The sequence below is a fragment of the Cygnus olor genome, chromosome 24 (genome assembly GCF_009769625.2).
Source record: "Cygnus olor isolate bCygOlo1 chromosome 24, bCygOlo1.pri.v2, whole genome shotgun sequence".
Classification (NCBI taxonomy): domain Eukaryota; kingdom Metazoa; phylum Chordata; class Aves; order Anseriformes; family Anatidae; genus Cygnus; species Cygnus olor.
Genome location: NC_049192.1, coordinates 2,772,736 through 2,799,591, shown reverse-complemented (window position 1 = coordinate 2,799,591; position 26,856 = coordinate 2,772,736). Strand labels below are relative to the sequence as shown.

General features: G+C 63.4%; 1 protein-coding gene across 6 annotated transcripts; it reads left to right on the top strand.

Annotated features, from left to right (window-relative positions):
- Positions 1 to 795: 795 nt before the first annotated feature.
- TMCC2 (transmembrane and coiled-coil domain family 2) lies at positions 796 to 26,806 on the top strand. Of its 6 annotated transcripts, none has more exons than XM_040535928.1 (5): positions 796 to 1,030; positions 7,609 to 8,115; positions 23,819 to 24,753; positions 24,923 to 25,058; positions 25,623 to 26,806. In XM_040535928.1, exons 1-5 carry the CDS (start codon positions 869 to 871, stop codon positions 25,932 to 25,934), a joined length of 2,052 nt encoding a protein of 683 aa, XP_040391862.1. In that variant the 5' UTR covers positions 796 to 868; the 3' UTR covers positions 25,935 to 26,806. The 6 variants fall into 6 exon arrangements, with proteins under 6 accessions (XP_040391862.1, XP_040391864.1, XP_040391863.1 ...); XM_040535930.1 differs by lacking the exons at positions 796 to 1,030; positions 7,609 to 8,115 and adding exons at positions 12,923 to 13,905; positions 15,466 to 15,608; XM_040535929.1 differs by lacking the exons at positions 796 to 1,030; positions 7,609 to 8,115 and adding an exon at positions 15,149 to 15,608.
- Positions 26,807 to 26,856: the final 50 nt, after the last annotated feature.

The window sequence follows — 26,856 nt, the reverse complement described above, 5'->3', positions numbered from 1 at the left end:
CAGAAAATAAAGACAGTAAATTAAAATAAATTAGTTTTAAAATAAAAACTGCCCCTACGTTACCAAATTTAAAAAAGTAATAATAATAATTTAAAAATTAAAACCGGGCAGAAATGAAAATATGAAATTGAAACAATAATTAAAAATAAAAAACACCAGAAAATAAAAAACTAACTTAAAAAATAATAATTTTAAAATTAAAACTCGCCAGAAAATAAAAATGCTAAATTAAAAATAATAAATTAATGGCTTAAAAATGAAAAAAGTCCAGAAAACCAAAATACTAAATTAAAAAAAAAAAAAACAATTTAATTTAAATTAAAAAAATCCGCCAGAAAAGAAAAATATTAAATTACTCAAATGTGAATGAATTAATTAAGAGACAACGAACGGCCACAAGGTACGCGACCGGAGCTACCAACGAGCCACCCCCGGTGCCCGAGCACGCTCACGGGACCGCGCCCCCCCGGCCCCCCCTCGCCCCCCCGGCCCCCCCGGCCCCCCAGCCCCTCGCCCCTCTCCACCCCGCGCCGCCTCAGCCAATCGCCTCCCCCCGCCCCGCCCTCCCCGCCTCGCCATTGGCCGCGGCGGCCGCCGCTCAACTCCGGCGCCCGGTGCCGGCGGCCGGCGGCGGCGATGCCGGGGGGCGCGGGGCCGCCGCGGCGCGGGGCCGGCGGCCGGGCCGGGCCCGGCGGGGCGGCGGCGGCAGCAGCAGCAGCAGCAGCAGCAGCAGCGGCCGGGCCGGGGGCGCGCAGCCCTCGGGCCCCGCAGCGGCCGCCCGGCTGCCGCCGCCCCCCGCCGCCGCCGCCGCCGGTGCTGCGGCCGTAGGCGCCGCCGGTCGCGGCGGTCGGGGGCGCGGAGCGGCGGCATGAAGCGGTGCCGGTCGGACGAGCTGCGGGAGCCCGAGGAGGAGCCCGGAGGCGCCGGGGAGCCGCTCGGTGCCGCCGCTATGGAGGCCAAGGGAGGGGAGGCGGCGGCCCCCGAGGTGGGCAGCGGGCCTGCGCCCAGAGCCAAGCCCCCCGACCTCAAGGTGAGGCGCCGGGGGGGGCCCCGGGGGGCCCGGGGGGCCCGGGGGGTGAGGGCCCCTGGGTGGTTCCGGGGGTCCCCTCGGGGTTACCGGTGCGGCGGGCGGCCGCTGGGGTTGTGGTGGCAGGGGGGGGGCGGAGGGGTCCCAGCACCCCCGCGGCGCCGCTGGTGTCACCTTGGGGCGTGCGGTGCTCCCACCGGGGGGGGGGCGGCTCCCGCGAGGGGGACGCCCTTGGGGTGAAGATGCTCTCGGGGTGAGGAGGCTGCCAGGATGAGGAGGCTCCTGGGGTGGGGGTGGTCCCGGGGTGGGGATGCTCTTGGGATGGGGACACTCGTGCTTTGGGGGTGCTCTTGGTTTGGGGGTGCTCTTGGGATGCTCTTTGGGGATTTCTTCGGTTGGGGGATGCTCCTGGGATGGGATGCTCCTGGGATGAGGACGGTCCCACAACGATCACAGGGCGGGGACGTTCCTGCAGTGACGATGCTCTGGGATGCTCCCGGTCCCAGCAGGTCCCAGTTGGGACGCTTCCAGGACAGGGACGCTCCCGCAGCGGGGTGCTGCCGGGGATGGACATGCCCCAGGGCGCGGGTGCCCCCCAGCAGTGGTCACCCCCCAAGTTGGGGATGCCTCGCGGCCCGTTAGCACGCACACAGGGCTCAGCACCACCGAGGCCATCACCCCGCTGCCACCCGACCCCCAAGAGCAGCGATAACAATAGGGCAGGGTGGGGGAGCTGGGGGGACCCCGGTGTCACCACCAGCCCTGGGCAAGGGGGCTGCGGGCAGGGGGGTCGCGCTGTGGGGTGTTCCTGGGGGGGCTGCATCACCCCAGCGGGCTTCCCTGGGATCCAGGGGAGGGTCACAGCGCCGTCCCCGTGCAGGGGGGCTGAGCAGACCCTAATAAATAACCCCCGGGGTTACCGTGCGGGAGGGCACGGGATTAGGGCTGTGGCCCCGGGGCTGCTCCCTGAGTGCCTCCGGGCTGGGTCCGGTTAATGAGGAAAACGAGGACGGCGCTGCGGGAGGCACCGCCGGCAGGGGTACGGGCAGCCGGTCCCGGCTGAAGTTTGGGCAGAAATTTCTCGGGGGGTTGGGAAGGGAGCAGCTCGGGTCCCCGGCCCTTCGCAAAAGGTCCCTGCGGCGTGGGGTGGCTTTTCCCGCAGAGCTGAATTCCCTGCTCGGACCTCGGCGGGTTGCAGGCGCTGCAGCGTGGGGCGGCTGCGAGCGGAGCGTGCTCGCGGGGCGGCGGTGGCTCGGTGGCACTTCCAGGTTGGGGTTTCAGAAAGACCGGGACAAAAGTGGGAAACGGCCCTGGCCACCCAGAGGGAGCCTGGCACCCAGGAAGGGGACCGTGGTGGTGGGACACTCCTGCCTCGGCCAGGTGTTAGGTTGAGGTCCCGTGGGGAGCTGGGGAGCAGAGCCAGGACTGCCGGGCTGCATCCCCTCCTGAGCGGCAGCCTTGAAACAAAACCCCCGTCCCCGTGCTCAGCCCGGCTGCCCTAAGCACGACAAGCCCCGTGGGTGCGGGCTGCCTCCCGCTCCGACGCGCCGTGCCTTTTCCTCGCCCGGGTGGTGCCTTTCCTGCGAGGCGGCCTTGGCTTTGCTGGCGTGGGGCGCAGCCGCTGCCCTAACAGCTGGAGGGGACAGCCCTGCGCCAGGGGACGACACGTCCAGGGGTGCCTGGGGTCACCCGGGGCTTTTTGGGGTGGGATTCCCTTACCTCGAGGGGGCTCAGGTGCCACCTGGGCTTGGCCAAGGGCTGCCTCCCATCCGCGTGGTCCCCGGCCTCCGTCCCACCGCCTGCGTCCGTTTTCACCTGTGCAAAACCAAAAAGAGGGGGGGGACGGGGGACAGGGGCCGAAGGAGCTCCAAGCTGCCCGGCGTGGCCCTGCTGTGAAGAGGAGGTGGCAGCGGGGTTGTCACCGGGAAGCCACCCGCGTCCCTCGGATGGCGCGTCCAGCCCCGGCTGGAGCTCGGCGTGGTCCAGCCCACGGCGACACCGGCAGCCAAAGTGCCATTGATTTTATTGATGCGGGGACGGTGCCCTGATGCGGGTTTGCCTCTTGATGCTCGCCTTTAACGCGTCTGCAGCTCAGCAATTAATTGCCTGAATCCTCCAAGTTGCTTTGCCAGGCACAGCGCAGGATGAATTGCGGCCCGGTGCTGCCCGCAGCCTCCGCGGGGGAGCCCGCTGCTCGTTCCTCGCCCCACCACCGCCACCACGAATTCGGCCGCTTCGCCTCCTGTCGCTGCAATCGGTGGCAGCTTTAGGATGCAAACCGTAATCGGAAGGATTTCCTGCCCCAAACCCCGCTGGAGCTGCTCTTCCCGTGCCGCGTCCACCGTGCCGGGGGGGTGCCCAGCCCCCGCGGGCTGGCCTCGTGCCCCGCACCGAGACCCGCAAGCTCAGCTCCCAGCGGGCGGCCAGCGAGCGTCAGATGTCAACTGTTTTTTTGGTTTTTTTACGCTTAAGACGCTTTTGAGCTGGTGACCTGGATACAGAAGGCTGCTTTGTGTTGTCTCCGTCCCCAGACCCCAGCAAACCCACGGCCGCTTCGCTTTCCCCAGCCCCACATCCAGCTCCTTTGCTGAGAGCGAAGGCTCCATTAGGGGAAAAAAAAAAAAAAAAACCAAAAAAAACCACTTCTGGCAAAAGCAGATGCATGACACATAGTTCTGCTTAAAAATATGTTGGGTGGCAGCGATTTCTGTGCTCTGCAGCAGAGTGACTGGATCCATACAAAACACTGCAGAGGGAAACAGCCGGGCCTCTCCGGCTGGAGGCTGCCGGGGTCCCGCGGTGCCTCCCCGGAGCCGTTCCCTGCTCGGCCCCACTCCCACTTCCCCTGAGCATCTCTCATCCGAGTGCTTTCCCTGGGTTTCCTTCTGTTTTCCCAAAGGGGCTGCTCTGACAGAGGGCTGAAAGTTGAAGCCTGACGTCCCTTCTCTAGTTTCACCGTCTCGATCTTCACGGCTCTGGCCACTCCCTCCTTCGAACCCAGAACCCAAAAGAGCAGCAGCGACTCCAGGGCGCCGTCCTGAGCCCTTCCCCTTCCCCGGGCCTGATCCAAACCCACGAAAATGGAAAATCAGCTTCCCAGGGGCTTCCTGGAGCCTCTCCTGGGGCACGGGGCATGAAGGACACGGGGAGGTCCCACCGTGGGGCGTGCAGCCCCTGCTGTGGGTGCAGTGGGTGCCCTGCCCCGAGCAGCGGGGCTGGGAGGGGGGTGGCTGGGGGGTCGGGGGGAAACGTGAACCCCCCATTCCCTCGTGGCAGCCCCGTCCCACTGGCTGGGTTCATTTTTTTTTGCCCCTTCCCGGGGCAGGATGTAGAGGACGACGCCTCTCCATAAAGGTCGCCGGTCCCTATTCTGAACGCCGAGGTACATTTATATTTAATCCCTCGCACGAACAATTTTCCAAGCGTATTTTGGTCTGAAAAGGACACTGCCAAGGTGAGCTGGGTCCCCTGGGGCTGGCGGAGCAGAGCTGCTGTCAAGCAGCTCGAGCAGCAGCAGCACCGTGGTCACCGGAGCAGCTTCATCCGTCACCATCTCCCCCAAAGCTCTCGGGGTGCCGGCAGGGACCCCAGCGGGTCCCCCCCGTTCCACCCGGGGGCTTCACGCTGAGCCCCCAGCCCCCGAGGAGAGCATCGTCCCGGGCAGGAGATGTTCCTGGGACCCCAGCGCGTTCCCAGGGCTTGTTCCAGGCGCGGCGGAGGAGTGAAAGCTCCCGGTGCTGCCCCACGGGGGGGGACCCTGCCCCGGTCCCCAGCCTGGCTGCGGGGTGCTGGTAGGAACGGCTCCCCCCATGCCCTAAAACGCTGGGTGTTGGACGGGATGGATGCTTTGGGGTGCTTTGGGGTGGTTTCCCAGTCTCTTTGCAGTGCTTCCAGCGGGCTGCCGAGTCTTGGCTGGAGCCCCTGGGTGGGCCAGGGCTATAAATAATTATTAATAATAAGAAGAGTTGAGCGGGACTGCGCAGCATGGGGCTGTGCTGGGAGGTTATGGCAACAAGATCCCCTCCCTGCGCATCTGAAACCCAAGAAAGGAGGTTTGGGTACTGGGGCAGGGCCCAGCAGAGAGCTGAAAAAAACATTTAGTGAGGAACCGGGGGGTTTCGGCACAGGGGGGGCATCAAGGGCAAAACCCAGCGGTCCCCCAGCGCGGTGCAGGGGAGCAGCATCCTGGGACGGTCATCGGGATCCGTGCCTTCCTGCAAGACCCGGGGGTTCGGGATCAAGGCGGGCTCTGGGGTCCTTTCCAGCCCCAGCGTCCCCGTGGGGCCAGGCAGAGCGGTGGGCTGGGAACGGGGGATTTTGTGCAGCTCGAACCGAGGTCGGATCCGCTCACGGAGGGACGCCAGCCGGGAGCGGCTCCTTGAAGTCCGTGGAAACCAGGCCCTGGCATCAGCAGGAGCCCCTGCCTGCGTTAATAAAAGACCCCAAAAAGATGTATTTCGGTAATAACCCTAGCGCCGTACAGCTGTCCACGCAGCCAGATTAACCTCCGTGTCCATTGCATCAGTTATTAAGCAACGGCTGCTCCAAAATAGCCCGTGCAGACACTCTGTTCCGAGCCACCGGGGGCTGCGTGCCAGAAAAATGCCTCTGCTTTGGGAGCGCAGTCAGACCCCGAAGTAACGTCAGAAAGCGGAGTTTTTGCAGTGGGAAATTTTCTGCAATAACCATCGCACGATTCTGCCTCTCCTTGTTGCCCCTTCCCTTCCCTTCCCTTCCCTTCCCTTCCCTTCCCTTCCCTTCCCTTCCCTTCCCTTCCCTTCCCTTCCCTTCCCTTCCCTTCCCTTCCCTTCCCTTCCCTTCCCTTCCCTTCCCTTCCCTTCCCTCCCCGCAGATCTCCCCAGTCCCGGCGGAGCCCCTGAAGGGTTCTTTCGGGAGAAGCTGGAGGGGGCCCAAGGAGAGGTGTTGGTTTTGTGTTGGTTTTTCCAAACAGGTGAATTTCTGTCGGATGGAGCTGCCGGGCTCCGAGAGCAGCCGCCTTCCCCCTGCCGTGCCGGTGCTGTAGAAGGGCCTTCATGGCAGGCTTCGCTTTGGTTTCCTCCCCCTTTTCCCCGAGGCAGGGCAGTGCCATTGCTTCCCACCCGCACCTTCCCAGGGGCTAACTGCACGCCCGGGGCTGCGCCGTACCCTCGGTGGTGGGAATCTGGGGGTTTGGCGTTACTACCTGCCTAATGCTCTCTCTGTTTCCATAGAGACTCTATAAATAGAAGAAAATTTAAATCACAATTTCCCCGAGTAGCAATTGAGCACCGTGGATTTATTCTATACTTCTGGGGAAAAACCACAAGGATATAGGTTTTCATTACGGGCGGATAACGGAAGGATTAAGGGCTTTCCCAGCAGCGTTTAGCGACACGGGATCTCCTTGCTGTCCGTAACACCCCGATTCCTCGGGAACATTGCGGGTGTGATGCGAATTAGGCCCTTATGGGCTGGGACGTTGGGGTTTTCGTGCCCGGGGTTTTAGGAGGTGGGGTCCTTTCCGTACAGACGCGAAGTCCCGTGGCCACCCGCAGCTCCCAGAGCCGGTCCCAGACCTGACCCCTCCTTGAGAGAGCAGGATTTTGCCACGTGCCTGCTGGGGCTGTTATTAGCTCCCTGCTCGGAGCCTGCTGCTCGCTTGTTTTCAGGCACGAGTAAATGACGGCGCTGCGATTACCGGAATCGGCATCCCCAGGGAGAGGTCCCAACCGCACTGAATCGGGGGTGAAATGTCCCCGGACCGCAGCAGGGTCACGATCGCCGGCCTCAAGGCTCGGGTGCTTCGCTTAGCTCCGAAACAGAGACGGTGCCGAGAGCAGGCTCGTGCCGCGTTGTCTGCTGGTTCCTGGGGGGGTGAGGCTGCCCTGGCCGTGAGCCGCGGTGTCACCGTTACACGGGGCCAGCCTGGTCCGTGCTGGGCTGGGGGGCTGTGGAAAATCCCATTTTGGAGAGGAGCTGGCTCTTGGCAGCGCGTTGGCGGCCGAGGCTCCGAGGCAGGGGGTGACCGTGGGTTTTCTTGCTGAAGAAAATGCTGCTCTGCCCCTGCTGCCCCTCGGGCTGAGGTGTCTCAGAGGGACGTGTGGCTTTGTACGGGGCTTCCTGCAGCTCTTGGGGCTGCCAGCACCCGTCAGAGACCTTCCCCTGGTGTGGGTGATGCTGCTGGAGCCGTAGCCCTGAGCCATCCCGAGCCACCTCGCATGTCCTCAGCCCTCCGTGCCGCCAGCTGGGCGCTGACGTTTGACAGCCACGGGTAGGAGCAGCTGTGCCACAGCAGGGCTGCCTCCCCCGGCGGGTCCCTTTGGGCTGGTGCGAGGGTCCCCAGCACCCTCCAGAAGCTCTTTAGCCCCTAAGCATCCCATTTCGGTGCGGTGCTGGCACAGGCACCGTCCATCAGAGCTGCGCGGTGGGCCGTGGCACACAGCTGTGGTGCGAGCCGTGCCAGGGACATCCCTGGGGGACATTTGTCACTTGCCAGGGCACCTGTGACATCCAGCTGCTGCAACATCTAACAGCCCTGGGAGCGAGGTGATGCCAGCCTGTCGGAAAAGTAACGGGGCATCGTTTCCTCTCTTCCCCCGCAGAAAATCCAGCAGCTCTCCGAAGGCTCCATGTTCGGCCACGGCTTGAAGCACCTCTTCCACAGCCGGCGGCGGTCGCGCGAGCGGGAGCACCAGAACTCGCAGGACTCGCTGCCGCCGCACTACGGGCTGTCGGACCACGACTCCCCCGACGAGAAGGAGCGCTCCCCCGAGATGCACCGCGTCTCCTACGCCGTCTCCCTGCACGACCTCCCGGCGCGCCCCACCGCCTTCAACCGGGTGCTGCAGCAGATCCGCTCGCGCCCCTCCATCAAGCGCGGCACCAGCCTGCACAGCGGCAGCCGGCGGGCCAAAAGCGGCTCGTTGGAGCCCCAAAAGGGCAGCCCCCACCTCGTCCGAAAAGCCCCCCAGGACAGCAGCCTCACCGCCATCCTGCATCAGCACCAGGGCCGGCCCAGGTCCTCTTCCACCACCGACACTGCCATCCTCCTGGCGGAGAGCGGGGCCGTCTACCTGCTCACCGAGGACACCGAGAGCCTGGCCGATAAGGTAGGGCTGCCACGGGGGGGGGGGGCAGACGTTCCCTCGGGGCGCGGGGGGCTTGTGGAGGACAGCTCCTCTCCTCCCCGGGGTGGAGGAGCCGGGGGTGGAGGCTGCCGGGGTTTGTGCCTCTCCCAGGGGTGGGGAAGGCAGGGCCGTGCTGATGCCCAGTCCCAGAGCGAGATTTGAGGGATGGAGGAGGGCTGGTAAGAGAGGGATCCTGTTAGGAATCCCACCTGAGGTCTTTAGCACAGGACTGAAGCCACCTGCACCGCTGCTCCCGTTCCTCCATGCGCGCAGCTGGGCTCAGGTTTTCTCCTGGAAGAGCTGGGGCAGGAAGGGTGCAGGGACTGAAAACGCTGATTTTTCACGATGCTGTGGACAAATATTTCCCATCTGAGCTGATGATCTGTTTCTTTGAGGAGGTAACTGCTGTCCTATTAACTGTCAAACAGCTGTTGGATCTGCTGATAACCCAGAGAGGGGTTACTGTGCAGAAACTGCTGAGGGGCGCTGGTGCTCAGCCCCGTGTCCCAGCCTGCAGATGGATTTCGAGAATGAAATTCGTGCTGGGAAGCAGTCCCAGCACCCAGTCCCTGCTGCTAACCGTTACAGCGGGACACCCAGAGAGCCTCAGGCCACAGCCAGAACGAGTCCAGGTTTGGACAGACATCAAGGACACCAGCTTGGGTATTCGCCGAGAAGGGATGGGGATAAGCAAGGCTGCGTTCAGAGCCGGTTATTTTAAAGGTGCAGGGATGGGTGAAGGCAGAGTGAAAGGAAGAGCGATCTTTGTGGACAAAATTGCCTGGTGGGGGCTGCTCGTGCCCAGCCCTGGCCCAGCAGAGAATTGCTCTGTGCTGGGCCGAGCCTGCGAATGGGCGCCCCCCCCCCCCCCCCCGCTGTGATTTTTAAACCGTGCTGTGCATAGCTAACGGAGAGGCTGGTGTTTCCATCTCGCGTTTAGCCCTGTTAATTATGAAACAGCTGAGATTAGCACGGCCGCACGGCACGCTGAGGACAAGGCGCGGGTGGCGGGAGGCGAACGGCACGCGCAGCGGTGCCGGGAGGGCAGGGGGCTGCTGCCAGGGGCTGGGCTGCCCCCGTGGCGTCCCCTGCTGCTTCTCGGCCCTGCCGAAATGCGCTGGATTTGGCAGTGCTCTGGCCACAGAATCCTTAGCCCAGCACTCGGAAATAAAGGATTGCAAGGATTCTCCGTGTCGGCTTCTTTTCTTAGTGTCTGGAGCTTGCGGGTGTCAGCCGTCTGCAGCCCCGGGGGCTGGAAACGTCCCACTTTTTATAATTTAAGTCCCAGCAGCGGATTGGCAAAGCTGTGGATTGGGGCAGGGAGGTGGCCAGGTGGGCTCAGGCAGCCCCTGCCTGCGTTGTTGGGCGAGCTGCTGAGTTTTGGGGGGCTCAGCGGCACCAAAAGAGGAAGGGCAGCGGCGGCAGGTCGCAGGAGGGAGGCGGCAGCACATGGCTAAGATGCTTTGCATGTCCAGGAATAGCTCTGTAATAGGATGAAGGCGGCTGGGCAGAGCTTTGGGGTGCGCTAGCGGAGGGGGTGTCAGGTCCCAAGGAGCAGGGCTCGGGGCGATGCTTCCCCTGCGCCCCCCGAAGCTGCTCCTCTCCCCTTGGCGCTCAGTGCCCGAGAGGGAAATCTGACGCGGACACTCCCGTTGCCCTGTGAGGTAATGGAAAGAGGCTAACGAGATACTTTTTCTTTCTCTTTTCGCTCGGCTTTTCCTGCTCCGCCGCCTCGGGCTGCAGCCGGCGCTGGCGGCTCGTGGCAGGTGCCAGCGCCGGTCCCTGCGACGGCGGCGTGGGGACTGGGGGCGCCTCCGGGACGTGGGAATCTGGCCCCAGAGGAGAGGCACGTCACTGCGGCTGCAGCTTGGCAGGAACCAGCTATTTAGGTCCTCCTCCTCCTCATTTACAGACCGGGACCGCCTGCCCCTGCCCCGGCAGCCCCTCTCCTCCCCGCTCCCTCTCCTCCAAGCTGCGCCCGCACAGGGCCAGGTTCAGGTGCCCAACCTCAGCATCCGCAGCCCAAATTTCTTCCAGCTGGCCCCTGGCTTCTGCCCTGCAAGGAGCCCGGCCCTGCTGGTTCCCCTGTGGTTGCGGACAAAATTTCGAGCCAAAGGAGCTCGCACCTAGACCAGCACCCGCAGCGAGGGGGGAGCAGAGCGGGTCCGGGACTGCTCACGGAGCAGCACAAAGAGCGCAATAAAGGGATGAATAATTAACTGCATATGGCACAAAGAGTAGTAAGAAGAGAGGCAATACTGGCGCCTTTGTGGAGCAGTGGAAAAAGAGCTATTTAGAGAAGCAAGAGCTATGTGATATTCTCATGCCATATTATTTTTCCATGGCCCAAAGGAAGGCCGGCCGCCTGCCCGCAGCCGCCTCGTCTTCTGCAGGGGCTGCCGGTGCCGCCGTGCCCCGGGGCTGCAGCACCATCCTGCCTGGGCTGGGCACCGCTGCCTCCTCCGTCTGCCTCCTCCATCCCTCCGTGGGTACCATGGGCAGAGAGGGTGCCAGGGGGGCGGGTGCTTGGCACCACCCTGCAGAGCCCATCGGCCTCACCTGGCCTTGGCCAAAATGCTGCCCCTTCCTTCGGCTGCGAATCCGGCAGCCACCGAGGTCCCGGGGCAGGCAGGAGCCTTGCAGGATGATTAAAGCGTTTGGCACTTGCACGCTATTGAAAATCAATCTCTGCGGGCAGGAGGAAAACCTTCTTCCCGGGGCTTGGGAGGAAGCCTCGGCTCTGGAAAGCCCAGCCCGCTCCGCTCCCCGGCTGCAAGGCTCCGGGCAGTGTCCTGCAGAGAGCTGAACAAGCAAACCAGCCCCTGCGTGCCCACAGACACCTGGAGGGGCGAACTGGCAGCCTGGCGGGACGCACCAAGGGCACCACGGCCTTTAGTCTCCCCATTTCACCCTCGGACTGGAAGCCGGAGCCCCAGGGGAGCGAGGGCCCTTGCAGAAAAACCATTTTCCCCAGAAACTTCATGCTGAATTTTCCACTCGTTGCGTAACAGCCTGAGCGCGCGCGCTGGATTAATCCCTCGTGGAATTGCTCAGCCTCAGTTTTTGAGCAGCTCTTGCCTTTTTGTTTTATTTTTTCCTCTAGGCTCCTGCCGGTTTGCCCTCCCCACCTTTTTGAGCTGGTTCCTCACTGAGACCCCATGGTCCCCACCAGCTCTGGGCCACCCCGTGTCCTCCCCACCGGAGGCAGCCACTGGGGGACGAGGCTTTGCCCGGGGGAGCCGTGGCGGGGAGAGGCCGGGATGGGCGGCCGGAGGCACGGGGACAGGACTGCGGCAGTCTGGGCGCCCAGCACCGGGTGCTGGTTCTGGCTGGGGCTCGGTGTAACTGGAGAGCTGTCCCGTGTGCCCCCACGCCGCAGCCACTTGCCTGAGCCGTCCCGTGCCCCGGCACAGCTGCCCGAGCGGTAACCGGAGCCACGTGGGGCCGCGCTCGGGCCCCCCAGAGAAGGGCTGGCACCGTCACCGCACGCCGCAGCCTGGCAGGGGACGCGGCTGGGGACACGGCTCTGCTTTGTGGGGGTGCCCCCACCTGCAGCACACGTCTTTGTGGCTGCCCCCGGCCTCCCCCGCTGGGCACAAAAAGCAGCAGAGGTGAGGGTGGGATCAGAGGGAGGTGGCAGAGCTGTCCCCTGCCTCCTGCGGGCAATGGCACACAGCTTGGGACCTGCGGTTCTGTAGGTTGGCGCTGCTTTGAGAATTGCAGCCGTGCCCTGCGTGCCCAGGGATTTGGAATAGAATAGAGGAGGGGAGGGGAGGGGAGGGGAGGAGAGGAGAGGAGAGGAGAGGAGAGGAGAGGAGAGGAGAGGAGAGGAGAGGAGAGGAGAGGAGAGGAGAGGAGAGGAGAGGAGAGGAGAGGAGAGGAGAGGAGAGGAGAGGAGAGGAGAGGAGAGGAGAGGAGAGGAGAGGAGAGGATAAAATAGAACAGTTCACTCAGAAGAGACCTTCATATGTCACCTAGTCCATCTGCCTGACCTCTAAAAATTGCCCTAAGCCAGATTTTGCTCCCCAAGGAGCCCCTCGGGTGTCCTGGGGGAGCCCCTTCCCGGGGTGCAGGTAGAGGCGGCGGGGAGCACCGCTGGGTTTCCAGCTCCTCTGCTCCCCCAGGCTCGCTTGCCTGCTGCCCAAAGCCTGGTGGCGTTTTCGGGGCGCACCTTTGTGCCTCTGCCGGGATGTGCTTCGTGTGTGCTTGTGCTTCACGCAAGGACCTGCTGACTTGCGGACCTGGGGGCACGTGGGATGGTGGCAGGAGCGGGGCAGAGCGGGGCACGCACGGCAATGGGAGCGTGCTGGAGAGCTCCCCCCTGATCTCGCTAATCTCCTCCTGGTGACCCATCAGCGCGGGGCAGGCGGACAGGAGGCGATTACCGCCGGGGCCGGCCACCGAGCCGGCAGCAGCGGCTGCGGGTCCCCCCTTTGGGCTCCGAGCCCCCCTGGCAGCGGGGTCAGCCGAGAGCCGGTGCTGGCGGGGACCGAGCACCCCGGGGGGACCCTCGTCCCCGTCCCCGCGGAGGGGCCGTGGGCATGCTGCTGCCGGGGAGCTGCGCGGAAGCCTGCGGGGCCTGCGGGATGGGGCACGGCCAGGTGAGCCCCCCCAAAACCCAGGGGTGGCGGGGCTGGGGGGCGGGGGGGGGGAGCCGGGGGCTGGATCCTGCCGTTAGAGGGCAGCGTTACCGCGCCGGCGTGCGTGGTTGCGGGTGGCGCGTGTGTCCGTCTGTCCGTCCGTCCGTCTGTCCGTCCGTCTGTCCGTCCGTCTGTCCGTCCGTGCCTCGCACAGCCCGCTGACTTCTCCCACTTATCCGCTCACAAGTGTCACGAGCGGCAGTGCTCAGCACCGCTCGCCTTCGCCGGCCGGACCCGTGCTGCACCCCGCAGCCGGCGCTGCGAGGGTGCTGCGAGGCCGCCTGCCCGCCGCCGGGCTCCCTGCCCGCTGCCCTCGCCGTCCCCTGGGAAGTGACAGCACCAGCTGCCACCGCTGCCGCCCCTCCCGTGGCCCTCCCGGCGCGGGTGCTTCCCCCGTGGGACAGCGGGGGGACGGGGGCAGCGGGGGGGCTCGTGCGCGTCCCAGCTTCAGGCCCGCGGATGGAGCCTCGCGAATGTATAGGCTCGCAGCCTGGGCTCGGGGTGGCTGCTTTGGCGTGGGGGGGTCGGTCCTTGTAGCCCGATCCCCGGTGTCCTCAGAGGCACCAGCCCTGCGGTCACAGGGCAGGATTCACCCCGCTATATTTAGGTGCCCACCGTGTGCGTGGCCGTATCAGGGTGAGGCCGGCTGTGCTCAGCGGGGAGCCACCGGCGTCCCCTGAGCACCCACCCCGGGGGGTGCCGCTGGCCTGGGGACACGGAGGGGGATTTGGGGGGGCTCCGGGCAGCCCCAGCAGGCGAGCAGCAGCCGGGTGCTGCGGCACGGCTCAGCCTTCGCCTCGCTGCTCGGGGCACTCAGGCAAAGTTCGGCTCCCCTTCGCTGCCTGGCGTCCAGCTCAGCGCCGCCTGCCCCGGCTCGGCTCCGCTGGCATCCCAGCGCCTTGGGTTTCAGGGCGGGGAGGGGACGGACGGCTCGCTCGCCTCCCACGGCTCCGGTTACCCAGAACTTGTCTCAGTCGACAACTGGGACGGGCGGAGGGACGGCGGGGACCCTGCGCAGCCCAGGCACGGCGCCTCGGGGCGCTGAGCAGCCCGAGCCCGGCTCCGGCAGGAGATGCCGTGGTGCCAGGAGCTTGCTGGTAGGAAGCCGGGTTTGCTCCACGGCGCTTCTGGAGTATCCTTTGTCCCTGCTGTGGAGGAGGACGCGGGGGTGGCACGGGTGGTGTGGCTCGGGCAGGGGGATGGTGCTGGGAGCTTTGGGTAGGGTTTCTCCTCGTTCCCTGCCTCAGTTTCCCCAGCTGGGAACGGGGCCAACGCTTCCGTGCTCTTGGTGAAGTTCCTTGCATCTCTTTAGGAGGATTTGCTGACAAAGGCACAGCGCGTCCTCCCTTCCCACCCAGACCCCGGGCAGGTTCTGGTGGTGCTAAAATCCCAGAGGAAGGAGCTGAAGGAGGCCAGCGGTGACTGCAGCGGGAAAAGTGGGAGCGGCGATGCCCCGCTGCCTCCGTGCGGCCCCACGAGTGCCGTGGGTCTCGGGAGGAGCTGCTGAGCTCCTCGGCAAACCAAGCCCCCGTCGGGCGCTGCGGAGCTGGACATGGGCAAGTGCTGGCATGCAGGTCGGTCCCCATGTCCCTGTCCCCGCGTGTCCCAGGGGAACGACGGTCCCTGCGTGGTGGCGGTGGTGGGGACTCGTCGCCTCCCTCCATCGGGATGGCGCTTTGAGGAGCGGTTGGGGAAGAGCAGATAATAGCTGCGAAGACAAAGACACCCGGGATTGCTGCTTAATTAATTCAGGAGAAGAAGAATATCAGGCTCTCGTACTGATTCACCCCCTAGCAAAAGACATCGTGTTCCTCAGCCTTCTCTGACATATGGCTGTTGTTTCCAGCCCACCCCCAGCTCCTGCTCGCCGACAAGCAGGGGATGCCAAACGCACGCTGCCGCCTGCCCCGGGAGGCGCGGGTCCGGCCGTGGGCTGGGGTGGGGAGGGGTGACCTGATGGGGCGGATGGGGCAGGCTGTGGGTGGTGGGCGAGGGTTTGTGTCCATCCCCCAGCCCCTCACAGGCGGCAGCTGGGGGCTGTGGTGGGGCCGGGAGCAGAACTGGGCTCCTGGAGGCTGAGTCAGGATGAGCAAAGCAGGGTCCTGCCTCGGGACTCCTCGCCCTGCTGCGTCCACCTCTCCCTACCTCCACCCGCGAACCCTTCCCATATAAGCAGCTGCAGATCCCCCACAGCAGCACCAGCACCGGCTCAGCTGTTGGGAGCACCGACATCCAGCTGCAGCACGGGCTGGGGCTGCTGCTGGCACCTCTCATACCGCGGGACCCAAGAAGTGGCAGCACCACCCCTAGAGCTCCTGGGGTTCCTCCCTCCGGTAAAAGAACAGCCAGAATTTTCCCCCAGATTCTCCCAGTGCAGGCAGGGCCCTAGTTGTGAGGGATGGTGCCCGCAGAGGAGCCCCTCGTGGTGACCTGCGAGCCCACCTCGTGCTCGGCTGCTGTCCCCTGGGTGCCGAGGGCAGCCCGGTGTGGCACCACGGCGGTGCCGTTTGTTCTCGGCGCTGGGACCGGCCCCTGCGGCTCCCAGCCTGTTGCCTCTCCCCCGGGCTCCCTCCCCGCTCGCCAGCCTGCGCTGCTTGTTCTTGGCTGCTTCTCAGCCTCGCGGAGCCTCCTCTGCAAACGCACGGTGCGCCTTCCCCTGCCCCTTTCCGCTCCTTAACCACAGCCATGGCAGAGGGAGAGGAGCCGGCCGCCCCGCGCGGCACCGCCCCGGCGCTTTGCAGGAGTGACCAGGGCACCCTCATGCCCGAACCGCACCCTCCCGACTCCTGCCCTGGGAAGAGGATATTGCTCTTAAATTCCCTGCTGGGTGTCTTTGTAAGTATCCCCCCTGCTCTCCTTCCAGCCTCCGGGCGCTGGCGAGGCGAGGACCTCGGGGTGCGCAGGGGCACGGGGTGAGGAGCGGGGTGGTGCCTGGGTGCTGGGTCAGGATGCGCGCGGGGCTGGCTGGCTCCTGGGGTCGGTGCAGCCGCTGGTCGCGAGGTTTCAGGTCTCCTTTGGAGCAGGTCTCCAAATACTTTGGACTCCAAATACATCGGGGGAAGCGAGGGTTAGGAACGGTTCGGTTTGCAGGTCTTCGCCTCCATCAGCATCCCAGCTCCCGATAATCTGCCTGCAGCTTTCCCAGCCCCGTCGTGGACACCCGGCAGCACAGCTTGGCTGCTCCTTCTCCTTTTCTTTTGTCCACGCTTCTCTGCTAAGCTCAGGCTCCGCGTGCTCCTGCTAAGCCCGGCTGGGCCAGCTGGTTACAGGCACTGGCAGGGGCACGGCACAGCCAGCGAAGGCAGAGCCCGAGCCCCAGATTCGCCGTGTGTTGGTGCTGCACTGCTGGGTGACCTGCCTCTGGGTTTAGGTGCTAGGACAGGGATGTCGTAGGCAGTCGGGGCTGGATCCTGCACCGCTCAGCCCCAGCACGCACCGAACGCGCTGCGATTTTGTGGCGATCCAGGGATTTCCTTCGCACGGGAGCTGGGATTGATTTATTTCTAAATTTGCCTCTTACAGGCAGGCCTGAAAAACATAGCTCCCACTTTCTAAGCAGCGGACTCAAATCTCCTAAGCAGAACCGGTGCTAAGGATGAAGGGAAGTCCGCCGCCGGCGTCTCGGGTAATTTCCTTGCAAATCCCCCCCCTTTTCCTTCTGGCACGGAGGGAGCCGGGGCTGTGCCGGGCTGCTGGGGCCACGGCTGTGCCGAGACCCTCGTGGGTGACATCCAGGCTGCCCGAGCCGTCCCGGGGCTGGAGGGTGCCGTGGGCTTCTCACCCGTGCGGGAGGGAGCTGTGCCTTGGGGACGGAGGTGCTGCAGCCCTCCCTCGCCTTGCGGGGCACTAACAGGCAGCATTGCCGCTGCTTCCATTAGTTGCTGGCCTTCCCCGTGCGCTGAGGAGCTGCACACGGGTGGGTTCCTCTGAACCAGGGGGGCACAGCCCCGAGGAGCCCCCTCCTCCCCGACCGCAGCGCGGCTGCTCCGTGCTTGGGGGCTGCCGAGCGCTTTAACCCAGGGAAAGGTAAAGTAATAGCACAGAGCAGCGAGGGGGTTTCCAGAGTTCCTCGTGCGCCCGGGGATTTTTCCTGCCCTGCTGAGGCCGCGGAAGAGTAATGGGAAGTGACCTCTGGCTGCCGTGCTAAAACGAGAAGCGGCGTTAGGAGGTGTTAGAGCTGAAGATGACCGTCCCCCGCTAATAGGAGATGTGTCACGTCCGCAGGCACCCGCTGCCCGGGGCTTGGCCGGGCTGCAGGACGCGCCCTGGCGAGGGCACATTCTTCCTCAGAAGAAGGGCTCAGCACCCTATGGTAGGCACGGCTGGTTTCTGTTCCCGGTGGGTTTAATTTAGGGGGGAATCGGCGCTTCTCAGAGGGGTCCGTGCCGTTTGTAGGGCTGCATCGGAGCCTGCTGCCCCTCGGGCACGGCGCTGGCAGGCACGCAGCTTGCTCGTGCCGACTCAGCAAGATGCAGGGAGGAAGGTTTTGCCTGCAAAATCCAAGGGGACAGACCTGAGAAATACGGGGGCTGCTGCCGGTGCGGGGTGTAGGAAGCACCCGTAGGGGTTTTGTGGCCTGCAGGGTCCCCGTGTCCCCAGGCGCTGAGGCTGGCGTGGGGCTGCGTGTCCCGGGGCTGGGGTGTGGGGACCGAGCGGTCCCCTCCAGGGCCGCTTCCCAACCTCGGGCCAGCAGCTCTGACCTGTTTGGGCAGACAGTGCGGGCGAGCAGCGCTGCTGGGGGCTGGATTCAGCCCGTCTGTTCCTCACCGTCGAGCACCAGCTCCCAAAATCGCCTGCCAGCCCTGCTGGGGCTGTTCCTGGGTGCCATGCACCGTGTCGGTGTCACAGCGGGACCCTCGCTCGGAGCGACCAAGGGTTTTAGTGGGGTGTCGAACTGTGCTTTGGCAGCCTCACAGCATGGAGAGCTGTGGGCACAGGCGCGGCGCCGGTGCAGGAGGATGCGCCGGGTCCGGCTGTGCCGGCTGGAGGCTGAGGGTGGCTCCAGGAAACGTGTCCCTGCCCCTGTGCCCGTTTCCTCCTGTCGTGCTGCTCCCTTATCTGCAGCCACACGCGGTCCTGCAGCCTGGGAGCACTGGCAGCCCGCAGCCACCCTCGTCCCAGGCCTGCCAGAGCCCACGTCTGCACCCAGAGCACCTCGGAGGCGGCAGCGTGCGCTTCCAGGGCAGGGACAGACGCGGGGACAGCCCGAGAGATGACGGGAGGCGAGGCTGAGCCGTGCTGCGGGCTGTCTGCTCGCCTCAGCTGCGGGAACAGCACGGCCTTCCCCATTAAACATGGATCTGGGTCACGATCAGCTCATCGCTCTGGCCCGTACAATTAAATGTGTGGCTCAAAATACTTCCCGAGCTCTTGTTGTCTTTATGCCTTTTTTGAAAAAGAGCCTGGCCAGAGAACCGCAGCTGAATCCTTGTCGCTTAGCGCTGCAGCCGTGCAGATGCTCCGGTTGTGGTCGCAGGTGGTTTGAGGTTTCAGACAGCCCCAGCATCACCGCGGTGCGCTCGGGGCTTTGGTCTGGCACAGGGTAAGGCTCTGGGCTCGAATTCTGCTTTGCTCAACCGCTCGTATTCGGTCCTGGGAGCTGAGAACAGGCTCCAGGTCTCCTTCCTCGCCCAGGACTTTGGCTTTGGCCATCACAAGCTCCGCTGGCCCCGGCATAAAGCGGTGACTGACGGGTGGCTGCAGGCTGCCATCGGCTGCTGCAGTACCAGAGCCTGCCACAGCCCTGCTTGCCTCTCAGATGTGCCATTTAATACCGCCTTAATTGCACGTGGGGGAATCACGGCTAAGAGAAAGCCGAGTATCAAGTACCTGGAGCTGGCGAGTGGGCGGAATGGCTGCTCTCGGCGTTGCCTCCTCCCGTGGCAGGGGCTCCCACAGTCGGTGCAAGCTTCCCCGTCGCTCCGAGCAGGCTGCCACAAGCGGCTGGTTCCTGGCTTCTGTCTCCCAAACCCATTTGGTGGCCGTGGTTTTTTGGGGTAGGGCTACAGGAACCCTCTCAGGCTGCTGTCTGGCTTTTAGGACGGTGCGAGGTGGCGTTGTGCCGGGGGCTGTGGTTGTGCCGTGTCTGCACGGCGCCTGTTTCACTGCACCCCCAGCACGTGCTGGCGTGGGCAGGCAGTGACATTGCTTCGCTCCTGCAAAAACCTCCAGAATGGGGGGGCCCAGATGCAAGGCCCCCAGCACCACAACCCCGGAGTGACTGCGCGGGGCTGAGGTCCCCCATGTGCAGTGCTGTTTTTTTTCCTTCCTGCTGTGCTAAACCTGGGGCTCTGGAAGTTTACAGCGATTCCAAAACGTGGTGGGTTTCATTCCAAAACATTTGCCAGCGTAAGCCCCCAGCCCCGAGCCTGCATTACCACGCAGAGCAAGCCCCGAGCGCGGTGGGTGCCCACACTCAGCTGGGGACGGAGCCCCCCGGGAGAGCGGGAAGGGAGCGGAGAGCAAACCCCGCGCTCGCAGGCAGCCGTGGGCGTTAAACATGCAGGCAGAGAGCGCGGAGGTTTCGCTGCCCCCGTTCCCCCTGGGGACCCCCCCGCAGCGGGGCTCACCCCGGAGAGGTGAGGATCAAACCAGCTTGGCCTCGATCGGAGCCGGTGCTGGGCTGCAGGATGCGGCCGGCGGCTGCTCCCTGTCTTCGCTGCCGTATTTTTTCCACGCGTGGCTCCCACCCGGAATTTGGCTTTGTGTGCGCCTCAGCCGGGCTCTTCCCAGCCTTCGTGTCCCGGGCTGTGACGGCGCAGATGGTGGCAGAGCGGCACAGCGCCCCGTGGCAGGGCACAGGCAGCGTGTCGGGGCTGGAGGCGGTGTGAAGCTCCCGCTGGGGGGGGAGATGAGGGGTGTTTCTTGCGTTACAGCCCTGAGAGCTACAGTCGGCGAGAGCTGTAAACAGCTCGGGTGGATTTACTGAGTCGGCAAGCCCGCGGCACACAGTCAGCTCAGCCCCGATGCTGCGCTCGCTGCCCGCGCGCTTGGAAAGCTCGCGGGGCCGCGGGGACGGCTCTGCCGGGGGGGCTGCAGCCCTGAAATCGGGCTGGGGGCTCCGACGGGGGCTGCAGCCCCCTCGTCCCCGCTGCTGCCCCTAAACCCCGCGGCTGCTGCTGCTGCTCCCGGCCAGGCTCCCTGCCATGGCAGCCCGCGCATCGCGGCCGGGTGCTGCGCCACGGCGGGGACGTGGCTGGAGAGCCCGCGCCGAGTAGTCCTGGGGGACCCGACCCTGCCCGCGATGGAGGTAGGTCCCGCGGTCCTCGGGGTTGGAATAGCATCGCGGGGAGGGGGGCAGAGAGAAATGCAGGTGCTCTCGGTAGCTCCTTGCTGGTGCTGCCCGCAGGACCCGGAGACGTGTCCTCGGTGACTGGAGCCCAAGGCGCGATCTGTGCTGGAGCAGCGAGGGCAGGGCGGGGAGCTCTGCTGTCAGCCGAAACCCTTAACGTGCTGCTTACCCGTAAGAAAAAAAATATTTTCAGGCTGGGAAATGAGCGGGGGCAGCTGCTGCCCTCCCCTTTGTCCGACCGGGGTTGGTGCTGGCCACCAGGCAGGGCAGGGCAGGGTGCAGGGGGTACGGGGCTGCCCGCTTCGGTCTGTGCTGCGGGCTTGAAAGGAGAGTGGGAAGTGTGAGTCAGGGCTCCTGCTTCTATTTTCAGCTCCTGGGGTGGGTAGCGTGGTGGGAATAGCGGCTCCGCTCCGGGAGGCACAGGGCTGGGGATGCACACGGGGATGGGGCAGGCTGGGGACGTCCCGAGCATCCCTGTGCAGCGCTGGGCTGAGTGCAGTGCCTAGCTCACGGGGAGGATGCCGAATTGTGCTTGTAAAGTGCTTCGAGCGCCCCGAGGAAGAGGGGCCGCGGGGGCAGGCACATTGCTGAGTGCCCCAAGGCTGACCTCCCCACGTCCACGTGGCGTTAGCTCATCCCCGGCGCTTCGTAGCGGGGCTGCAGCGTACGCAAAGCAGAATAGTTGGGAGCTTGAGTAAGCGTCTCGGGAGTTCTGTGCTCAACTTTGGAATAATTGTGCAATTTCTCACAACGGGTTTCGATCCCTTCCAGCCCGTGGGTGTGCCGGCTGACCCAAAGCCCTGCGGTAGGGACGCGGCTGCAGCCCGGCCCCCCCCAGCCCACGGGGCAGCTCCTGGCCCCGAGCTCCTCACCTGCCACCTGGGCTCTCTTCCACCAAACCTGCAGCAGCAAATAAAGCAGCATTGCATAATTGTGCCCGCCTGTGGCCCTCCAAGTCCTGTTTGCTCAGCTTATTAGCTTGAGCCTTTTGCATATCTCAGCTCTCCTGGGCTGAACTCTGGTGATAAGAATCATTTTTCTTCCCGCGTCCTGCATTCCTCCTGCATCCCACATCAGCCCCTGCTCTGCCCTCCGAGCGTGCCTGGAGAACAAGCGGGGGGAGCTGAATGGCGGTTTCATTTCAGCGTGCCTACCAGAATGTTTTCTGCATGTAGGGAAAGTGTGGCTTTTGCTAATCCCCCTGGTAAATCTGCTGCACAGTCATTTAGGCTTGCTGGGGTTTAGCAGGCACTGCCTGTTAATACTGCAGAGGTCTGTATTGGCTTTTTTGTTGTTGTTTTTGTTGCTTTCAAAGCAATAACCTGCCGGGGTTATCGGATGATTTGCCCTCACACAGGGCAGAGCTTTCTGTGGTGCGTGGGGAAGGGATTTCACCCCGGCCATGTCGGCACAGATGAGCAGCATCGGGGCCGTGCCGCTCGCTGCCATCCTGCCCTCCCTTCCCCCCGTGCTCCCAAATAAACTCCCACAAATAAATCCCAAAGACTGGATTTGCAGGAGCTCAGCGCTGCACGAGGTCAGGCCCAGCTGGGGCAGTTGTGAAGACGGGGCTCAGTGCTTCCCAAACCTTTCCCGGTTTCTCTGAAGCCCCTGGGAAACGTCTGGGTCTCCCCACCTCTCTCCGGCCATGCCTTTTAAGCAATTTTCCTAATTAAGCGATTTGCAGGAAACCCCGGGAGCCTGGCAGCAGTGCTCTGAAGGTCCTTGCATCCCCCAGGAGCTCCCCACAAACGAGGGCTCCTTCACCTCCCTGCCGTCACCGCTGCTTTGATGCACAGCTCGGATCCCCGCGGGTATCTCCCGAAAGCTCTGCTCGCCCGGCTCCTTCCAGCAGCTGGTCCCCAGCACGGCTCGTGCTGCGGGGTTGTACCTGACGTGCCTCGGCCACGTAAATGCATGGAAGTAACAAATTCAGCTTCAGAATAAGTGGAACGGGAGGCCCCGCCGCGATAACCCCGCATTTTGTAGAGACGAAGTCTTCTTCGCTTCGTTGGCCCACTTTGGGTTTCCTGTTTCAGCTTCTCCAGGGCCGGAGAAGGTGGTTTTGTTCTTTGTGCATCTGGGAAAAAAGCAATTTCCTGCTGCTTCCAAGTTCTGCCCTTCGATAAGAAACAAAAGCGAAACCCTTCTGTGGGCTGCGGGCTGGAGCTGGGTGACTGAGGACAGCCTGGAGCAGTCTGGAAAGCCTGCGGCTTTGGTGGGTGGGTGGTTTGAGTTTTTTTTTTTTGAAAAATGCTGGTCCATCAGGGATGAAGCCACTTGCTGCTCTGTCCCCGTTGCTCTGTGCAGGCTGGGGGCTGCTTGTTCTTCCTCTTTGCTCACATCCTCCAGCCCCGCCACAGGTTACGGGGCAGTAATGGAGAGACAAGAGGAGCCTTGCAGAGGGGCTGGGGGGGTGCCTGAGCTCCCTCCCTGCCCAGCTGCGAGTCTCAAACCATCGCAAGAAGTCCCCTGCGTGAAGCACCAACGTCCCGGCGGTCCCCAGCGAGCACAAGCCCTGCCTTATTTCCACCCTACAAACATCCCAGAGCCACGAAGGCAGGCAGAGCCGCCTCGCAGACCCGCTGAGCAGCGAGGGAGGAGGGAACGCAGCAGCAACGGGAGGGAAGCATTTTTAGTGCTTCTCCGAGCCCTGCCTGGGACTCGCCACAGATGGGACCGTTGATACGCAGCGCCTTGAGAACATTCCTCCCTCCTGCACAAGGCATTTCCTGGTGATAACACACCCCTAAGTAATGATCTCGCAGCATTATCCCTATTAAAGGGTCATTCGGGGAAAGTGTGATGGAAATGAGAAATTATTCAGGGCTGCCAACAGTATTTAACTTTCAAGCAGCTCTTAATTAGAAGCCAGGAGCCATTTATACAACCACGGAGATTTGCATAGGAATCCGCATGTAAAACCCAGCGACGGGGAAGATTTGCGATTTTCGGGCGGCGAGGGCTGGAGAGCGCGGGGCCGGAGGTTGGCTTGGAGGATTTGGGATTTGAAGAGTGGCCTCGGGCAGGTGGATTTCTCTCCCAGTTAAAGTTTTCCATCTCTAAATGCACTGATAGGTGGCAGCATGTGCTTGTGGAGGGGTCCAGCGATGCCAGGTGAGAAACCGCGGGGAAAGAAAGCAGCTCGGTGGCTCTGAGCATCCCGCCTGCTGCTGCCGAGGGTTCGGGGTCACTTCCAAACCGGGGCTAGGGCAAAGCTTCTCCTTTCCTGCAAGACTCCGCTCTGTGTCTAGGCTAAGAGCCAAGGACTGAGGGCGCGACTGAATTACCTGCAGGTTGCTCAGTCCCTGCTCACCGCCGTTCTGATGGCAGATCGGACGATGGGTTTCCATTTCAGCCCCTCCCATGGTGCTGGTGCCCGGCGCTGCAGGCAGCCCAGTGTCTCTGCTTTGAGCGAGGACAGAAAGTCAGAGCTGAGCTCCCAGCGGTGCATTTTCCTTGCTGAAAGCCCAAACCAGCCTTTAAGTATAATTAATTTGGTGCTGCAGCCTCCAGCTGGCTTATTCCTGGGATGCCTGCAGTAGCGGCACGGCTGGAAAATGCTTGAGCAGCCAGAAAAAAAAAAAATCCAGTTTCTCCAAACCTATTCCCTGTTAACCATTCTCCTGCTCTTTCCTCCCCACCCCGCCGCTCCCGTTCCCCCCTGCACCCCCGTGGCGCTGGGGGCTCCCCCTCCCCAGGGCTGCTCGGGCTTGGCCCCCGCTGAGCTCTGCCCTCGTGTCTCTGCTCACAGCTGGACAAGGGGGACGTGACCGCGCTCAGCCTGCCCGCCGCCGCCGGCCACGGTGATGCCGACGGCCCCATCTGCCTGGATGTCCCCGACGGCACCCCCGACCCCCACCGGACGAAAGCTGCCATCGAGCACCTGCACCAGAAGATCCTCAAGATCACCGAGCAGATCAAGATCGAGCAGGAGGCGCGGGATGACAACGTGGCCGAGTACCTGAAGCTGGCCAACAACGCGGACAAGCAGCAGGCCTCCCGCATCAAGCAGGTTTTCGAGAAGAAGAACCAGAAGTCGGCGCAGACGATCGCGCAGCTGCACAAGAAGCTCGAGCACTACCACAAGAAGCTGAAGGAGATCGAGCAGAACGGCCCGTCCCGGCAGCCCAAGGATGTTTTCCGGGACATGCACCAAGGCCTCAAGGACGTGGGCGCCAACGTCCGCTCCAGCATCAGCGGCTTCGGCGGCGGCGTGGTGGAGGGCGTCAAGGGAGGCCTCTCGGGGCTGTCCCAGGCCACCCACACCGCCGTGGTCTCCAAGCCCCGGGAGTTCGCCAGCCTGATCCGGAACAAATTCGGCAGCGCCGACAACATCGCCCACCTGAAGGACACGCTGGACGACGGGCACCCCGAGGAGGCGTCGCGGGCGCTGAGCGGCAGCGCCACGCTGGTGTCCAGCCCCAAGTACGGCAGCGACGACGAGTGCTCCAGCGCCACCTCGGGCTCGGCCGGCGGCAGCAACTCCGGGGCAGGGCCCGGGGGTTTGGGGAGCCCCAAGTCCAACACGCTGGACAGCCACCACAACAACTTCGACACCATCCTGGAGGAGCTCCGGGAGATCAAGGACAGCCAGTCGCACCTGGAGGACTCCATGGAGGACCTCAAGGCGCAGCTGCAGCGGGATTACACCTACATGACGCAGTGCTTGCAGGAGGAGCGGTACAGGTAGGACCAGGGGGGCCGGGCTGGCGATGTGCATCACCCGGGGTGGCTCTTTGGGGACCACGAGGCCCCTTCCTGGAAAACCAGATGGTTTTCCCAGCATTAGGGGGAAGGAGGGTGGGGGCTTTTTGGGGTCCTGCCCGCCCCAGTGCCCCTCTGTCCCCATGCCCAGGTACGAGCGCCTGGAGGAGCAGCTGAACGACCTCACCGAGCTGCACCAGAACGAAATGACCAACCTGAAGCAGGAGCTGGCGAGCATGGAGGAGAAGGTGGCCTACCAGTCCTACGAGAGGGCGCGGGACATCCAGGTAGGGGAGCGCCAGGACTCAGCACCACGCTGTGCCCTCCACGCACAGCACCAGGGAGGGACAGGGCACAGGCAAGGGGCAGCCCTTTTTCTGTGTCAGCACCTTCCAGATGAGGTCCTTGCTGTGACAGCATCACAGCAGGAAGCTGGTACCTAAGCCATGTCCCCAAAACACCTGTCTGTGCCCCAGCACGTCCCTGCTGTGCTGAAATCCTGAGGTGCTCACAGCAGCACAAGGCTCGGGGTGGGTGGCTGGGCAGTTAGGAGCCACGCGGGAGCCAAGGCATTGCCCCTGCTATCCCGGATTGGGTCACGTCCCCTGCTGCAGTCGGTACGTGTGGCGCAGAGACCACAACCACAGGTCTCTGTGGCACAACGACCCGGCGCAGACAGGGCGAGGACTTGCAGAGGGAAGCCCCTTTCCACCACCACCATCACGATGAGGTTGGGCACATGTCAGAGCTGCGCAAGCAAAACTTTGCAGTCTCAGAGCGTGGGGGTAAATCCCCAAATCCCCAAATCCCTCGTCGCCACCGGTCGGGTCTAACGCGGCTGCGTCCCGCAGGAAGCGGTGGAGTCCTGCCTGACGCGGGTGACCAAGCTGGAGCTGCAGCAGCAGCAGCAGCAGGTGGTGCAGCTGGAAGGGGTGGAGAACGCCAACGCCCGGGCGCTGCTGGGCAAGTTCATCAACGTCATCCTGGCCCTGATGGCCGTGCTGCTCGTCTTCGTCTCCACCATCGCCAACTTCATCACCCCGCTCATGAAGACCCGCATGCGCATCCTCAGCACCGCCCTGCTCGTCCTCTTCCTCTTCTTCCTCTGGAAGCACTGGGACTCCATCACCTACTTTCTGGAGCACGTCCTGCTCCCCAGCTGATCCGCGGCCCCGCTGCTGCAGCCTGGGGGCTTTCCGTATCCCATGGAGGAGGGGATGGGATGGGAGGGGGGGACGCAGCAGTCTGGAGCCTTCGGGTTGTTTCTTCGCACACGGTTCGGTCGCTTTTCCGGCCCCCGCTGCGCCTGGCTGCCGTTGCTCGGAGCGTGGCGGAGTCGGTCCCGCGGGATGCTCAGGGAGGGCGGAATGGGGAACGAGGAGGAGTTTGGGAAGAAACTGGTTGTTTACGTGGCGGCGGGTTTTTCTAGGGGTTTTAGGCTGTTTTTTAAGGTCACTCGGTTCTGAAAGTCTGTGGGAAGGTCTGCAGAGCCCGCTTCGGGGCTGTCGGGAAGGATCGAGCTGGACCAAACCTGGCTCCGGGGGTTACTCAGGGCTGGGTTTTTCCTTTCGTCCTTAAAGACCAAGGTGGTAAAAAGTCCGAGGATGGAACAAAAGCGAAGCACGTGGTGAAGGAGAAAATGGGTCCAAGGCAAGTGTCGCTGAGCCCAGTGAGCTCGCAGCGGGACGTGCGCGGCTGAGCAGCTCCTGCCGACCCCGCCACCAGCTGTCCCCAGCGCCAGAGACAGCACCAGCACTGGCACGAGTGAGACCCCCCTCTGCTGGTTTCCCTTCATTTATTTATTTCCCCCCCCCCCACCCTTTGCCTTTAGTCGATCTGATCTCTTCAGGGACACCTGGACTTGCCAGCATCACGCCTCTGAGTCCTCCAGCCTCTGCAACGTGTCGTGTGTGTGTGCGTGTGCGTGCGCGTGCAGTTTTTAATTTAATTCAAGACTCTGTTTCCATTTGTGAATCAAAGCTGGTAGTGCCAGGGGAGGCGGGCAGCTGCCTTCCCAGCCCTACACAAGAGCACAGCATGCTGTCTCGGATGTTTCTTAAATTATTTCCTACATATATATTTATG